A 17,315-nucleotide genomic window follows, 5' to 3' on the forward strand; every position below is an offset into this window, starting at 1 on the left:
TAAGTAGATGTTAAATACACAGTGGCCCTACTCTGACCTCAAGAGAAGCTTATAGAATATATCTATATTGGGCAGATCCATTTTGTTCAAATATAAGGAACAATCTGATATAAAAAAATATATACAGACGCCATTTACTTAAAAGTTTTGAGTCAGTGGAATATAGTTTATTTAGTTTTGAAAATTAATGTTAAATCCTGAAATCTAGACTGTATTTTTCTTTCTAAAATAATTTCAATATTGCAGTGTAAATTATTTATCTTGTATAACCATAAAAATAACACATTTGAAAACTAAATGAAATCTTAAATTGTCTCCTCCACCATTGGTTTCGCCGCTCCTGCCTATAGGCCCATGTCTGTCGCCTTGACCAATTGCCCAAAAGTCACCCCTCTGTCAGAATTTATTTGTTTGTCAATATTGGCACTCACCTTTTCACAACTTTTCCCAAGGGCAGCTAGATTTAGCCGTGTTGACAGGAGAGATGATTGAAGACATTATCGGGCAGTACCAACAGCCCCGCAGCCAAAACAGAGCACACACGACGTGAGACCGAGCGCACACACAGCAACGGGACTGACAGGGACGCACACACGCGCACACGCACACACACGGGACAAAGAGATACCGAATCAGACGCCAAATAACTAGCGAAGCCTGATTAGCATAATTATGAGCCACACTTTGTATTGGCTGTTTAAAGAGCAATGATATAGACTTGCATGAAGGGCATGGACTTGATCAATTGTTTCTTACCTACTTGGGTTCGGTACAAGTGTTTAATATTGTAAAACATTTTGAAATTACACATTTTATGAGAAATCAGTTTTTTTCCCTCCTTCTTGTTCCACTTGTTAATTATTGCTGTGTGAAGCTTTTATCAGCAATTATGTGCCTTAAAAATTTAGTTTTTTTCAAGTTGGGGTCTGCTACCTGCTTGTTTCCATGGAGATGTTGTTGCTTTGTACAGGTGATGTTACTGCTCAAAAATACTTCTTAAAACCTGCATTTTTACTTAAAGAGCCGGGACGCCTCTCCACAGATATGACCTTTAACTAGCTCTGATATCTACGTATACAGATCAATTTAATGCCAAAGCAAAGAAATGGAGTCAGTCATGTGGTAGCAGGTACCTGGACCTGAACTGTTCCATTGCGCACCTTTATGCAGGGCACAAATTCATATGTCATTTGACCATTCGTTTTAAAATAAAACTAAAAATAAGAAAATGAAAAAACTATTATTTTCTTCATTATTTGTCTCCAAAACCAAAATGAAAAAAACAGATAACGATCAGTTTTTTCAGTTTTCGTTTTGGTGTTTAAATGAATAATGGAAAAACAGATAACGACCGTTTCCCATGTAAAATGTGATGCCGGACTTTTGCGCCGCATATTGACTGAACCAGGACTGAACAGGACTGAACAGGACTACTTTTTTTTTTTCATTTGGGGTTTGGAGAGAAATAATGAAGAACATTTTTCATTTTCTTATTTTTGGTTTTATTTTGAAAAACGAATGATACGCGGCTTGGTACAGACCAGTATTCCCAAGAAACTAACCTACAACTTCTTGGTATTGTAGAATTTAAAGGTGCGCTGCGTAACATTTCTAGTGGAAGGTTCTGTCACAAGCCTGTCGCAATGGAAATGTTATTGCTTTGTCTAGAACGTTCCACAGTATTTATTAAACCAGTTTATCATGAAGGAGACAAGCAGGTTACCGCACTTTGCTGCATTACAATTCAGATCTGTGGAGGGTCGCCCATATTTACAGAAGGAATCACTGTATTTTGAGCAATAGAAAAACCTGTAAAGAATAAATTCTAGATGGATATGTTTAATGTCATACCATGGAACATTCCAGGCAAATCCAAAATCTCCACAGAGACAAGCAGGTAGCAGATCCTCCACTAAAAAAGTTCCGCAGTGCACCTTTAACATGCATACACTCACATATTGTATCAAGTCATTGTAAGATAATAATGTAATAACTGCAGAGCCAAAAGCAGAATATTCAAATGTAATTGACTACAAGCGCTTGAATCAACGCCTCTGATTTGTGTCAAAAAATGATTGAGCCGAGAAACTTTGAAATCTCTGCGCGCTCTCTCTCCTCCGCTTGATACTGCCTGATAATGTGAACTGTTTTATATGCCGGAAATCCACACTATCTTTTAATCAGAGCCTTTTGTAGTCCAAAAACAGATGAAATAAGTCATTGATCTTTCCGTAACGCTTCGCAATCAGCACTTTCAGCTCAGTAATCAGTAAGAGAAATCTCAGATGAATTAGAATTGAGGGAATTTTTATGTCTTGTGTTTGATATCAGTTGTACATTTTTTTTTCTGTCTCCGCAGCTGCTAAAAGAAATCAACAGAACGAACAGAGAATTTCGTTTTCGGAGGCAAATTGAACCTAAAGCCTACATCGCGGCCTACTTCAAAGACCTGCCCAAAGACTTCACGCTGGGAGATGGGAAGATGTACGGGGAATTTGAAAACAAGCAACTTCAGAACGGACAGGAGTACATCTTCTTTGTTGTGGCAGTCGTGGAGATGTCTGAAAATGTAAGTTGCAATTAATGTTTTAATGCTGTATCCTCACCTATAACATATCTGCTAGGAAGGTCACAGTACAAGTGATAGTGTTAAAGTTATTGAAACATCACAATATTTATAGATTATTGAACTACTGAACTACTCTTTTATAGTAACCTTAAAACATGAACAATGACTTGAATTCATAAGAGTTTATTGAGAATGATTCAGGCTTAGTCACTACTTAAACAATACTCTGTTCCCTCTGTAACTGAAAACTCGCTAAGCTTGAATAATTCTTAATAAACTATGTGTTCGTTTTGAGTTACAGGTGCATTATGTAACTTTTCTGGTGAAGGGTTCGTCACCTGCTTGTTTCTATGGAGATGTTCCCCAGTGCGACATTAAACAGATTTATTGTACATTTATTCAGTTACAGGTGGTTATACAGCTCAAAAATACCTAGAAAAACAACATTCTGACTATGGACGGGGTTGCCTCTCCACAGATCTGACTGTAACTTGGTCTGGTTTGCTCTCCCTGAAGACAGAAAGGTTTAATACTCGGGATGTAACAATATCCAAATCTCTCAGTACAATATTATCACTATATGCATCTCACGCTACAACATTTAATGCAATATTTTGGAGAGGCTGATATAATTGTAAATAGGACAATTTTTTGCTTTTAAAATTCCCTGACAAGAATTTGGTGTGAATTATTACTATCATAATCGCAAGAATTCAAGTAAACCAATACATTTAAGCAAAGGATTTTGTGATTATGATATATTGTGACAGCCCAAGGTATTATTGTGAGACTTTGTATGATACGATATCACGATATTTCCATTATTGTTGCATCCTGTCTATTTAATACAATACTGAAACAGTGAAACATTTCAGACAAAGCAATACCATTTCCTTGGAGAAAAGCATTTGACAGGCCCTGCAACAGTAAAGTTACAGAATGCACCTTTAAGTCTTTGTACATGTTTCATAAATTCAAATTAAGGTGTAGTTATAATAAAGTGTTCCCAAATCCTTCAATATGTTTCATTCACATAACAGGTAAGAGAACATCATTGTCCGTCTAAGATCAGACCTTCTGAATGATACAGTAAAGGTACAAACAGACAGACAAAAGCAGCACAGGTTTACTGCTTGTTTAGATGGACTTAAAATAGCTTCTAAAATTCTCACTATTAAAATGATTATATTGTGCAGCTTCAGCTCAGAACACGCACTTACTGCAATTGCATTTTGTAAGCAATTAAATATAGACGGTACACAGCAGTTTAATTTGAATACACTGCTTAAACTGCTTTGACGATATACTCTTAAAAACTAAAGTATTCATTTATTTAGAAAAAGGGAGTATTAATGAATATATGATACATGTGTCAGATTCTAGCCGCATGGTTAATTTCCATCTGTTGTCCCAGGTTGATGTTAAAAATTACACTGGAAAATCTAGCAAAATAAAAGTTGGGCCTTAGTCCTTATTTAATTACAAAATACTTCACATATTTTTCTATAACTCGCACTTTTTTTCATGGCTTGGGTGGTCCGGTGACTTATACTCTGATGTGATTTATATGTTAAAATGTTCACACTGACAGACGTGAGAGGGCGCTCTAGGCTTGTGTACTCCTGTAGCACTGTCACTTCACACTCTACTGCGCATGTCGGCTGCAAAAGAAAGAGAAAGAGGCACTGTCCTGTCTGGTATAATGTCAGTCGATTGCACCATTTCTTCTGTATCACTGACAATTCAAAATTTAAACAAACATAAAGACAACTGAAACCATCCTGTCGGGATTCAGAAAGGCCAGAATAATTCTAAGTGGAACTGATGCTGAGTCTGACGACAGCTACACAGAAGAGAAAATGGCGACTTATACTCCAGAGCAACTTATAGTCTGAAAAATACAGTATTCCAAATACGGATGGGCATGATTAGTTGATTAATCGATAATTGATCATTAAGAATTTCATCGATTACGTTCATTTTAATCGACAAACCGAATGTAGGTTGCTGTGCATAGCGTAGGGCGACCAAACGTCCATGTCCGAGGACAAACGGAGGTCCGTACCTGTAGCTCTCTGCACTCAGAAGGAGCGAGACACCAACAGTCGGTCAGCCTGCAACGTGCCGTAGCGCAAATGTGTATTTAACGATGACTTGTGCAAGAAATTCCACGCTTTCCGTTGCGTTCGTGACAAGTGTGAGTCCATGTGCACAGTGTACAAAGCAGCACATATGTTTCGGTGTCCAGTGGGAAAAAGCTTCGCCAGGTGAGAGTTGCGCAATGTCGATGATGAGTCCCCACCTCCCACCCCCCGTACGGTGTCCCGGTTTTGACAAATGCAAATATGGTCACACTAACCTGTATTCCACTGAGCCTTTGCTTAGTTTATGCAAATTAGCCATTCAGTTTTAAGTTTTGTTTCTGTGAGAGTTGCGCAAAACTGCATTAAACACATTATAATCTCAAACGGGCTGATGTGGCTCTAGAGCGGTTACGGTTTATATGTCGTAAAGTTGAATTTATTTATGGAGATTAGTAGTGCAGATAGAAATAATAATGATGATAAATTTAATATAAAAAACTTTAATGATGAATCGATCAATTCTCCCGACAATCAATTAAGAAAATTTTATCGAATGCCCATGCCTAATTCCAAAACAATATACTGGAGGAATTAAAAAACAGAATTATAAACTGCTTTCACCTTTGAAACCTTGAAGTAGTAATCCTCAGTTCCTTACACCAGTTACACAAGGACGTTTGTAGCCCAACAGCCCATTGCCTGGATCTTCTGTGAGTGTTTAACTTCCAAACTCTTTGCTGGCCGGAGACGCTGACCCTCACCGCTTTGGGGAGAGAAGCCCCTTTAGACCTCGGCCCATCCCGGGAACAGCTTGATAACGGCGCGTGTTTTTAATTGCGTACCACCTTATCTGGCAGTGCGCGCTTGTGTGTGTGCGTGTGTGAGTCCAGTGTGGAGCAGAGACCACGGGCTGCAGGCGAGATGATGGATCTGATGAGCTAGTGGGCACAGCGCTAACTCTCTCTCCGCTGACCTGAGAGCAACGATAATCACGGACAGAGGCAGCCAGGCATATACAATATTTCTATCCCTAAAGACCGTTTTATCGCTCCATACTTCTATCAAGTCTCCTCAAATGAAGGGAGATGTGAAAGATTATATTTGATGTGGAGTCCAGTGAGATGAACAGAAGTTTGAAAAGGTTTTAATTTGTATTGCCGGCCAAGCTATGTAGCAAAGACTGTATAATTGAGTAAATTAGCTCAAGTCTTAAAGTAGGGCTCAGAATATATTAGTCAGCGCAGCCATAAGTCATTCTTAAGTAGAAGGAGCTGCAGGAAATCCAGTGTTGTTAGAGCTTAAGGTGAACATGGTTAATGAAACTATTATGAGAAATGCATTTCAATCAAGCTCAATTGCGTGATTAATACAAGTTCCTCACTGCAAATCAAATCAAACCCCCAGTGGTCTTTCGGTTGTACTATTCAATACTATTACTACTATAACTATTACTCTAAAATGCCTTAATTTTGAGGTGGCTATATTGGGAAAAAAGCAAAGAATGACAGCTTACATAGTTCCGTTTCATTTGTGTTATATATCGTCATATCGTTAGTTTTTCCACATATCAGTATTGGTCCGATATTGAAAACGTAGTCCAAATTTCAAACTATTTCAATACTAAGGAATAGACTGGATACCAATTCGACAATGATAATAAAAAACACTTCTTTATTTAGCCAATCAATTGTAATTTTTGACTTTAAATGATAGTATTTTAGCTTTGAAGCTATTTGGGAAAGGTTCATTTCTGTCCTTTGAATCTGACTTTTTAATATCGATACTTGCTCAAATGAGTAGTATGCGATTTTTGATACTTTTAAGAACCCTAATTTGGCACTAGTATTCTTTTCTAGGATTGCCCATATTTCATTCCCAGTTTGTCCTCAGTGCAACAGATTTGTCTTAATGAGTAAAATGCAAATAGAAGAGCAATTAGGCTAAAAATATGGTTGTATGTTTACACAATCATGCAACAAATCATTGTATATTCTGAGAAAATGCATTTTAACACATTCACATTTGAAGTTAATTTGTGAAATTTACTACGACATAAATTTGTGGGTCTGGCAATGGATTTTCAAATTTTCTATCGGAATCAGCAAATATCGGCTACTGGCAAAAGCAGCAAAACAAATATTGGATCAGTATTACCGTATTTTCTGGGCTATTAGACGCTCTGGATTATAAGGCACAATGTCATTAAAGGGTCTATTTTCAAACTTTTTTCACACATAAACCGCACCGTACTTTAAAAGAAACACAACAGTTAGATGACTCAGTCGAACTTTGTTTGGTCACGTTCACGGTGACTCTGGGCTTTATTCAGTTGTGGCGTGTAGGGAGGGTGTTGTCTGGGACCGCAGGATTGTTGGCGTGTTCGCAGTGACTCAGTTGTTCAGTTGTGTCTAGAAGTAGCACATTGCACTCGCTTTTTCGGTTCATTCGATGTGTTTCGCTGTGTGGTCGCTGTCTGCTCCATGTGTTTGCGTGCGCTGCAGGTAGTGCAGCTTTGTAGTTTACTGAAGTCGTGCTGGGACACCAGAGTGGATTCGTGTGTAGGGCGTTCTGGATTGCTGGGCGCGCAGTCATTTTTTGATGGGGTTGGAGGCTTAAGAGCGCGTCTAATAGCCCAGAAAATACGGTAGCTCAAAAAATCCACATCGGACCATCTCTAATAGAGTTGTCAAAAATATCCAGAATCAGATTCTTATTGATACTAAAATGGTAAAAATAGTATCGAAACTAGACACTCATTTGAGCAGGTATTGATACTTAAAAAACATTCACAGGACAGAAATGGACCTTTCCTGAATATCTTGAGGGTGATCTTGAGCTGCAATAGAACAAGTATCAAACCACAAAGATTATTATATAACACAATGGAAAATACCTGGACAACTGAGTGATTACAGAGATATAAAACCGTGTGGTAATATGAAAGAAAATACTATGATTAAATGTTGAAAATCTCATTCTACTGTCAAAATAAAGAGTTCTTTTTTTTTTTTATGATCATCGTGGTATCGAAATAGTATAGTACTGAATAATTTTTATATCATGACAACACTAATCCCTAATAATATTCCACGAAATAATCCATCCTTGATTTTCAATAATGTGGTGTGCTTAGTTTTTAAATGTGAATGGATTTCCACATTCAATTCATTGTATAAATAATACATTGGTCTCAACCTATACTCATTGATCTTCCTTTTAAATAATTCAATATGTCTGATGCGTTTTCAGATCATGTATGCCACAAGTCCCTACTCCGACTCTGTGGTCTCGGCGGACATCGACCCCCAACCGATAATCGATGAAGAGGAGGGTCTGATCTGGGTGGTGGGGCCCGTGCTAGCCGTAGTCTTCATCATATGCATCGTGATCGCCATCCTCCTTTACAAGAGGTGAGAAAAAAAACTGCCAGAGTTACTTCAACTATCAGCTATGAGAAGGTGTGAACATGTGTTACTTGGAAACATAAATCATTTACAGAGCTGAAAGGGAATACTGCAAGTCAACATATGATTTATATATGTACCACTGACTGTGAATATGAACGACCTCAGGCTATATACAGTTAAATGGTGGGGCAGGTGGTTCGGTGGCGTGTCCTTGGGCAAGACACGTCCTACTTCACAGCCACATCTCTAATAATAAGGGTCAGAAGTATCAAAATCAGGTACTAATCAATAAAAAAATTAGTATTAAAACTAGATACATATTTGAGCGGGTATCAATACTAAAAAAGTCACATTCACAGGACAGAAATAAAGTTTTAGAATGATCTTGAGCTGTATCAGAACAAGTACAAGACTGCCAGACTAGTATATGCCCATGGACCACTATGGAACCTACTGTAACTGGATGACTGAGGGATTACACTGATATAAAGCCACATGGTAAGAAAAAAGAAAGTAAGACGATTCAGTGTTGAAAATGAAATCCTATTGTCTAAAGCAGGGTTTCTTAATCATAGGGCCCGGGACCACCTCCTTGGGGACCCCACAATCAGTACAATATAATGCATTTGATATGAGATAGGGCCCCAGGTTACTTTGTTCAGAAAAAGTCAGGCCCTAAGATTGAAAAGGTTGAAAATTCCCTGGTCTATCAAGTATCAAAATATGTGAAAATGCTCTAAATAAATACATATAATATTTTCAAATTAGCCATAATGAACTTAATGACTATTTTGACAGTAAACATCACAATTTTACAACTATTTACTATGACTGACCAAAAAACAGTGAAATACCAAATTTATTTTTATTCTCAATGTCTAATAGATTACCACTCTTATAATTTGTGAGTATTTTATTAAATCTAACTTTATGAATGATATAATTAAAAAACATATACAGCCATATAAAAAGCACGTCACATGATAGCTTACTTTTCTTGAGTATAAAATGGATTGAAATCACATATTTTTGCTTCTAAAATTATCACAATTAAATCATTAATTTTGTAGTCCGATTATCTTGTAATGCTGACCTCCATTTGCAAACCCAGCTAAACTAAATCAAAGCAAACACTCGTCCCAGTGTTAAGTACAAACTCATCCAAACACAACTAAACACGCGACTCCCCGTCAGTGTTGAGCACTCTGACTGAACTGCAGTCCCAGAGGAGGCTGTTGTCAATGTGGATCAGTCAGGCGGACGGGCCCGGAGCTTTGACTATCTGCAGTTTCAGAGAGGCCTGGAGCTCGGGCAGGCGTCCCAGTCTCTCCTCCTCTTCCTCCCCCTCTATCTCCTCCTCCTCGGTCTTTACTACGGCTGCTCCCACTTGGGACGCCACATTTGATCTCCGCCGTCCACCCTTTCTGCCTGAACACACACAGCCACACGCGCTCTACTGACGGTCTTTGCTTTTCTCTGCGCAGGAGTGGAGGAAAATAGATACTCAGAAATAAAGTGGTTAGACTGTTTATTTCCAATTATAACTATTTGGTCTTCTCAATATAAAGTAAATATGTTTAAATCAAATACTGATTTTACTTGTAACAAATGCAATACCACAACTCACAATACTCAGAACCTTTCTATCATATAATAATTGTTAATGTAAGTTTTCTGAATGAACTCCTTGTGTTGAGTTGCCACATTATACAGCTCAACCCAACCTCTTTTTATATCCTCAATATTTGTGGTTTTCATATTCTACAATGTGATGATTTCATACTCTCAAGGGCCAGGGGGGCAAGGGCCAGATTTCCTTATTGATTACATTGTACTTTGCCATGAAATATCGGAAAAAGGAAATTCATAAATGTTGAACCTGGTATTTTCAATTATCAACCTTAGAACTCACTGTATTCCAACATATCTTAGCGTTTTAACAATATTAATTTTAGCTGTCCCTGTCCTTCAGAATGCTGCGAACCACAATAATCTGAAAACCACCAACAGGCTTGGGCATTTTAAGCCATCCCATACTCAACTGCAATTATAGTGCTTTTTAGACAGGGCTTGTTAAATATATTACTTTTATATACAAAAATAAATTGAAATGGGCAATATCCAAATCATTTAATTGCATGTTGTTCAATGGTAAAGATCAACTTGTTTATGTTTTTCCAGAACGCCGTGTTTTCTCTCTCGGTTTAACTGTAATGCAGCGTTTGTGTGCTGGGGATTTGGAGCTCCCTTTTGGAAGCACAGAGATTTGATTGCAAACTTTGTGTCACTTTACAGAACTGTCAGTGCAGAAGCTGGTGATGTTTTTTTCAGTTTTATGTGACAGTATGTTCTTCTGGTGCAAAACAGACAAAAAGAAAGTTGTGCTGAGAACTATCAATAAAAATGGTCCATATCTGCATATTTTACCTGTAAAAAAAAAAAAAAAAAAAGAGAACAGTGACCTGGTCCATCCCTGCACAGCGATTAATGTGAAATGTACTGTATATATAGTATCATAGTTTTTTGCAGAATGCTGAAATATTGATCTTTTTTTCTTGGAATCGCTTCAACTTGAGCAGTCTGCTAAATCTGCACCAGTGGTTATATTGTGCAAGAATTTAATGTGCAACAGTAACTACAGCAAAATAAGAACCCTCGGGCTGCCAAAGGTCTCCTTGCCTAATGTTGTGTCAATATTTCTTTTCTTTGCCGACCAATGGAGCAGCAAACCAGACAGGTAAGAGCAAGATGGATAGAAAAACATCACTATTTCATCACACTGGACACTGTACTATTTAAAGAGCACTATGTAACTTTTATGGTGGAGGGTCCGTCATCTGTTTTCTCTATAGAGATGTATTAGCTTTGTCTCGAATGTTCCACAGTAAAGCACCAAGCAGATCTATCTTGCATTCAGTTATTAGATTTATTGCTAAACACTAAGTTGAGAAAAAACAAAAAAAAAAAAAAACTATTCTTACAGTGAGCGAGTCTTCTCTCCATAGATTTGACCTGTAACGTGACCTTGTGGTGCCACCTAAGGCTATGTTCAGACTGAAGTGACTGAAATCTGACGTTTTTGCCCCTATGCGACCTGTGTCTGATCTTTTAATGACAGTCTGAACAACACAGATAATTTTTTTTTTTTATTTGACCCAGGCTACTTGGATATGTGCTCCTAAAACCGACACATATCCGATCTTTTCACATGTGACTTCAGCATGAACGGCCAGGTCATATTCATCCCACCTACACGTCACAAATGTACACAAACATTCTTCTCGTCATATGAAAATTGTGTATTAACTCCGTGTCAGTGAAGCAGTGAAGCACATCCCAATCCCACCACTCTTGGCTGCGACTCCGCACCCCACAAAATGCCATGGCCAGAAATCTTGTCCTTCTCAATCTCCTCCTTAAAACCAATAAACTGTAGAGTACATGTTCTAGCTCCGGTATGACAGCAACTTTAAAATGGCCATGTGCTCAATGCATCTAGCATCTGTGTTTAGGTGTTTATGCTCGTGTGTGACGTCGTCGTGTCCTCCAGTTCACATGCGGCACACTTTTGGGGCGTTTAAAATTCACACTAGAGATCATATACAAGTCACATTTAATTGGAAATGTGAAGGACCTCGCAAAAAAAAAAAATCTGATTTCACAAAAAAATCCAAATTGAGCATTAAGCCCTGCAGTCTGAACGTAGCCTAACTGTCGCCATGGAGACAGACATGTTTAATGCCTTACTGTGGAATATAAGCAATAGGCTATCCATGGAGACAAGTATTTGATGGACAATTCATCCAAATGTTACTTAGAGCACCTTGAATTACATGTTAAGTTTGATATTAAAGTTACATTGAAATATATGATGTGATTGACAGAAAAAGAGCAGAAGCAGAAGCACGTAAAGGCAGCCTCCCCAACAGCAAAGAAATGCCCCTGCACCATCCCACCGACCCCGTGGAGCTACGACGCCTCAACTTCCAAACTCCAGGTAAGATTTCTATGTACCTGTTCATTTCATCTACTGTAGACGTACAGAGAGAATGCTACTGATTGCCTGCTCAAATCAGTACTTCCATTACTAACTACTTTTATTGACATTTCCATTCCACAATCTCAACTGACAGAGCAAACTTGGACTATGCACAAGTTTAAGATTTCTCATTGGTTAATACTTTATACATTGCCCAATTGTAGGTATACATAATGCATAAATGCTACTGCTAATCAACTACACAGTTCACTTTTTAGTAATTAATAGTTTGCATAATTGTGCATAAGAACACGCATTTGGCATTAAAAAAAGCTGTTTCATAGTGAGGGAAAGTCTTTTATTATTCAGTACGTGTTTATTATATGAAACTGTAATAACTATAATTACTTATAATATAATATTAGTTATGTGCATTCTATTCAGTGGTTTCAGGCGGCATTTTTAGGACCACAAAAGATAGAATATTTGTTGAATTATGGCAACAGAGCTCATTTTTTATCATTCTGAAACCCACAGATATATGACAACTACACAACACCAAACTAACAAATATACAAGAACTGAGCCCTAACTCCAAAATAGTTCTGACACTGGACTAATAAGTGGTTTGCAGGTAGCCATGGGGACAGGTGGAGAGGGTCAGTACTTGGCAGCGTCCTCTGGGGAAGATCCATCTCATTGAAAAGTAAAGAGGCAGAAGTGCTAGCCTTGACAGTTTGGTGGCAGCTGTCATCATGTAGTGCGCGCGGGCCATCGAGGTCATCTGGACATGTCATGCTTACTCAGAAAGCTCCGGCTGTACCCTGCGAGTTAGGAGATCCAACCCAGCCCAAGTGAGGACAATATGAAATGTGTCAAGGCCGTGTCCTGTGTTTTGTATGCGCGCCGATGGATAGCCACAAACAACAATGACAGCTGTGAAGTGCAATGTTTATACCAGCTGACCTTTAGCGCGGAGGTGAGGAGTGGACACTGGATTCTTGCCTGAAGGAGACACCTACAGTCGCAGTCCTGTTATCGGCTGGAGGGGGCCATGTATCTTTGCCCCCGTCCTGAACAAACAATGTGTAGTATGTAGCACCTTGGAATAAGGACTGTTGTCCACCAGCCAAAAATGTAACTATCCCAGTGTTTCTCAATTATTTTCTGTCACGCCCCCCTAGGAAGAAGAAAACATTTCACCCTCCCACAACTACCAAAAGTGGACAAATCTCACCCTCGCCTTCAGTCGCCAACAATCCGTGTATCATTCGTTCATTTGTTTTTCAATATAAAACCAAAAATAGGAAAATGAAAAAACAACAGTTTTCTTCATTATTTGTCTGCAAAACCAAAATAAAAAAAAAACAGATAATGATTATTTTTTTCAGTTTTTGATTTTGTGTTTAAATGTATAATGGATAAAACAGATAACAGCCGTTTCCCATTTATGTGACTTGAACTGCACCACAGACGGACTAAACCAGGACTAAACCAGGTCCGGTACCAGACCAGTGCCAGACCGGGACTGAGACCAGGACTTAGACCGGGACTTAGACCGGGACCAAACCAGGACTGAGTCTGGGAGCAGGACCAGGACTGAGACCGGGATTGAGGCTGGGACCAGATCTTGACTGAAAAAGGTTTAGTACCTGTTTTAGTCCTTATTCAGTCCTGGTTCAGTCCAGCATCGCAGTCAGGTAAATGGGAAACGGTCGTTGTCCGTTCTTTCCATTATTCATTTAAACACAAAATCGAAAACTGAAAAAAACAAATCATTATCTGTTTTTTTCATTTTGTTTTTGGAATAATGCAGAAAATTGTTGTTTTTTTATAGTTTGTTTCTTATTTTTGGTTTTATTTTGAAAAACGAATGATACACAGATTACCTACATACGAGAGCAAACGTTTTAAGTCTTGTCTCCAAAGCGACTCCTGAGACACACGCAGCAAGTGTCCGTAATATCTGTATTCCGCCCTGCGCTCACTTGCATCATGAGGCGGTCCGCTCCTGTGTCCTCCTCGTCTTTAAAAAATGATGTCCGTGTTATAGTTCAGGGCACTTGCGTCATCCAACATGACAAAAACCATGTCTAAAGCTGCAGCAGTATCAGCTCCTCTGCTATTTGCTACACCACCTGATATGATATTAACAGAGCTCGCTGGTTTACTGAAGCAGCATTCACAAAGCGGGATGATTGTTGGCAATATTTGTCACATTTTCACTGAGAAAACTCGAGTGGCTTATCAGCGTGATTGGGGTGTCGTGTCTTTAAGCAATGCTGTAATTTATTTGGCTTCATGCTGTCCACTGCCAACATTTTTAGACACAGTAAACACAGTGGTCTTTCCTCGTTTCTCACCATAGTCACAGTGAAGCCGAGCGCTACACACACTTTAAATACAGTTTGTTCTCTGCACTTCATATCTCCTGCTCTGCGCTATGGGTGCTTTTGCTTGGTGCAAAAAACCCGACACTATAGCGCTAATACTCCTACAATGAGAGCGTCACTGCCAACTACTGTAGTGGATGTGCAATTACACTTTATTCTAGTACGGCAAAAAAAAAAAGCATGTTCCCCAAGATCACACTGGTCTATCCCAATGCAGTAGAGCTTAAATATCCTTTGTATGAAATAGTTGAAGGGTATAAACTTTTTCGTTTGTTTGTTTGATTTGAAAACTTAGCAAGTTTATTGGTCACGTTCTAAACTGTGTAGTAGGCCACCGTCTGAACTTAAAATTAAAGGCCCCATATTATGTTATAATATAATGTTATAATGATGTTTCCTCATCAAAAACATACCAGGAGTTGTGTTTTGTTTCATTCACACATGTTTAACACACAAATCCTGCATATTTAGGAGTTCTTCTCTCAAACAGCATGCTTTCTGTTCCACTTTGTGATATCATGTGGTAATACAGGAACTGCTTCACTGTGTTTTTAAATAGCAAAAACTTTCACTAGAACCATTTGGATTTTTTCAACCTTGTATATTCTAATCTCTACTAACCTAAAGCTAAAAAGTAGATGTTAACTTGAACTTTGGAGATGTGTGAATTAAATAAAACACAACTTCATGTGTGGTTTTCAAGAAACATAAAAAAAACCATTAGAAACTCTCCCATTACAATCAAACAGGTCAAACTGAATTTCTTAATAACCTAATAGGAAGCCTGTTTAAGAGCCAGTCCTGCTTTAAATGCTGCTTTAAACTGTGGGACCAGTGTTCAGAGGGTGCCAAATGAAGTGGGCATATTCAAGCCAGGTCAGTTGTATGAAAGGAGGATAAATTACCCCTCCGGGCTCGAGTAATGTATGCATATTTATGAAGCTCTCCATGATGTTAGGGCCATTACAGACTGCTTCATTCTGACAGAGGGCATTTTTCCTTTTGGCGCTGAGTGATCTCAAACATCCTTACGCTTTTTCAACCCCCACTCAAGCCGTCATTTTCCCCTACCCATCAACTCCTCTAAGAGCCCGGATCTCACTGCTCAAAAGGACTAAATATTTCCTCTCAACATGTGACCACTCTAAATCAAGTCCTCAAGCAGTTTTACATTAGACCTGCTCTCTCCTCCTCTCTCTCCCCTCTTTACACCTCAATGGACATTTTCTACTTAAGCATGCTTGATGTTTGAGCGACAGTATGGCAGGAATGGTGCTTTCATTGTCCCCCCCAAGGCTGGTGATGGGTTTGGAGTAGTGGCCCGCAATAGAAACCCACTTTTGCCGGGAGAGAAGTGAAAGTGGGTGGGGGATATGTGGCCTAGTACCTTCCATTAGCTAATGTCCACTTGTGCCAAGCTAATGAAACCTCATTATGGCGCTGGTGGAAAGACGGCGTCAACCAACTGCGGAGGCACTTGACATGAGGAGAACTTTCGAACAGAACAGTCCCTATCTATTTCTGGTTTTAAATTATAATGTATTCACAACTCCAAAAACAAAAGAATTACGCAAAGTCAGAAAAGTCAATGGAAAATCTATTGACGTTTTCTTTTCTTGTAGAGGGCTTGTCTGGTGGAAATGTTATTGCTTTGCCGGGAATCTCCTCAATATGGCATTATTAATCAATTATTGGTGGCTTATTGCTGAAGAAAAAAATTACCTTCTTATTGTGAGCCTTTTGTCTACGCCTTTCCAGAGATCTGCCCTGTAACTTGTCTTGATGGTGACACCAGCTTGTCTTCATGTAGACGGGTAATAGCATAATTAGGCCATCATGATAACAAATTCTGAAGTTCGATATATTGCTGAAGTAAATATAGATGATAAATAGGGGTGTAACAGTACCCAAGAGTCACAGTTCGGTATGTACCTCGGTTTTGCTTGTTGTTTAGTTGTGTGTTTATTATACCAACAATTTGTTTTAACGTTATACAAATAATAAAATAAAATAAATGCAAAGTGCTGCATAGTAATACTAATAAGTTAAATAAAATATTCTCAAATAGGCAATAAATGTATGAAATATTATAAAAAATTCATTCGTTGTAAACAGTAAACAAAACTTTTCAAAAAGTAAAGCGCAGCACTTTATTTCTGACCAGAAAAAACAACTTGTCCACATTGTCCACAGTAAGTGCAGATCTACTGGCAGTTACAATGTCTCCAGTGGTTGAAAGTACCTTTCGCTATTCAGTGCCAAGATTCCGTGCCGGTGAAAAGCAAAAGTGAGGACCGCGGCACGATGATCGTTGCGAGAATTCACATGGTTCGGAGGGACATAGTCAAGGCCGGAGGCAATTGTTGTCAAGGCGGCCGCCCAAACTATAAACTATAGTAAACTATAACTATACACTGCCACCTGAACCATGGACAAGTTCCCTTGTGAACATTAAAGAGCCAAACCTTCCATGTAGCTGCACATGTAGTGGCGGAATGTAAACACACACAAATTGCGCAAACTCACTCGTGCACAGCCCTGCACTGAACCGAACGTTCCATACCAAAACGGTTCAGCACGAATACATGTACCATAACACCCATAATGATAATATTGAAACTACCACTTATGCTACTGACGCAATAATGTATACTACAAAACCTATTCTAAATTTACAATAATTGTAAAAAATAAAATAAAATACAAATTATGAGCTGCAACAAATTAACTGAATAAACGACTTCCTCCATTTGGATTTGTATTGAGTCATAGTAGTTATTAATTCAACATTTTATAGCGTAAATCTTATCATACAGACACAAAATAACAAAAAAATCCCCAGTATTGCAAAGACAATGTTCATACAATAAATACTGACCCCCC

At 38.6% G+C, this 17,315-nt stretch overlaps 1 protein-coding gene across 1 annotated transcript in view; it reads left to right on the top strand.

Moving 5' to 3' along the window:
• LOC110159301 (protein tyrosine phosphatase receptor type D) overlaps positions 1–17,315 on the top strand; it is a 289,285-nt gene that overhangs the window by 244,951 nt on the left and 27,019 nt on the right. The window contains exons 20-22 of the mRNA XM_055156330.1: positions 2,360–2,569; positions 7,903–8,063; positions 11,945–12,057. Coding sequence (XP_055012305.1) covers positions 2,360–2,569; positions 7,903–8,063; positions 11,945–12,057 — 484 coding nt within the window. The remainder of the gene's footprint in view (positions 1–2,359; positions 2,570–7,902; positions 8,064–11,944; positions 12,058–17,315) is intronic.

Source organism: Boleophthalmus pectinirostris, unplaced genomic scaffold (genome assembly GCF_026225935.1).
Source record: "Boleophthalmus pectinirostris isolate CB_2022bp ecotype Guang Dong unplaced genomic scaffold, ASM2622593v1 HiC_scaffold_20, whole genome shotgun sequence".
NCBI lineage: Eukaryota > Metazoa > Chordata > Actinopteri > Gobiiformes > Gobiidae > Boleophthalmus > Boleophthalmus pectinirostris.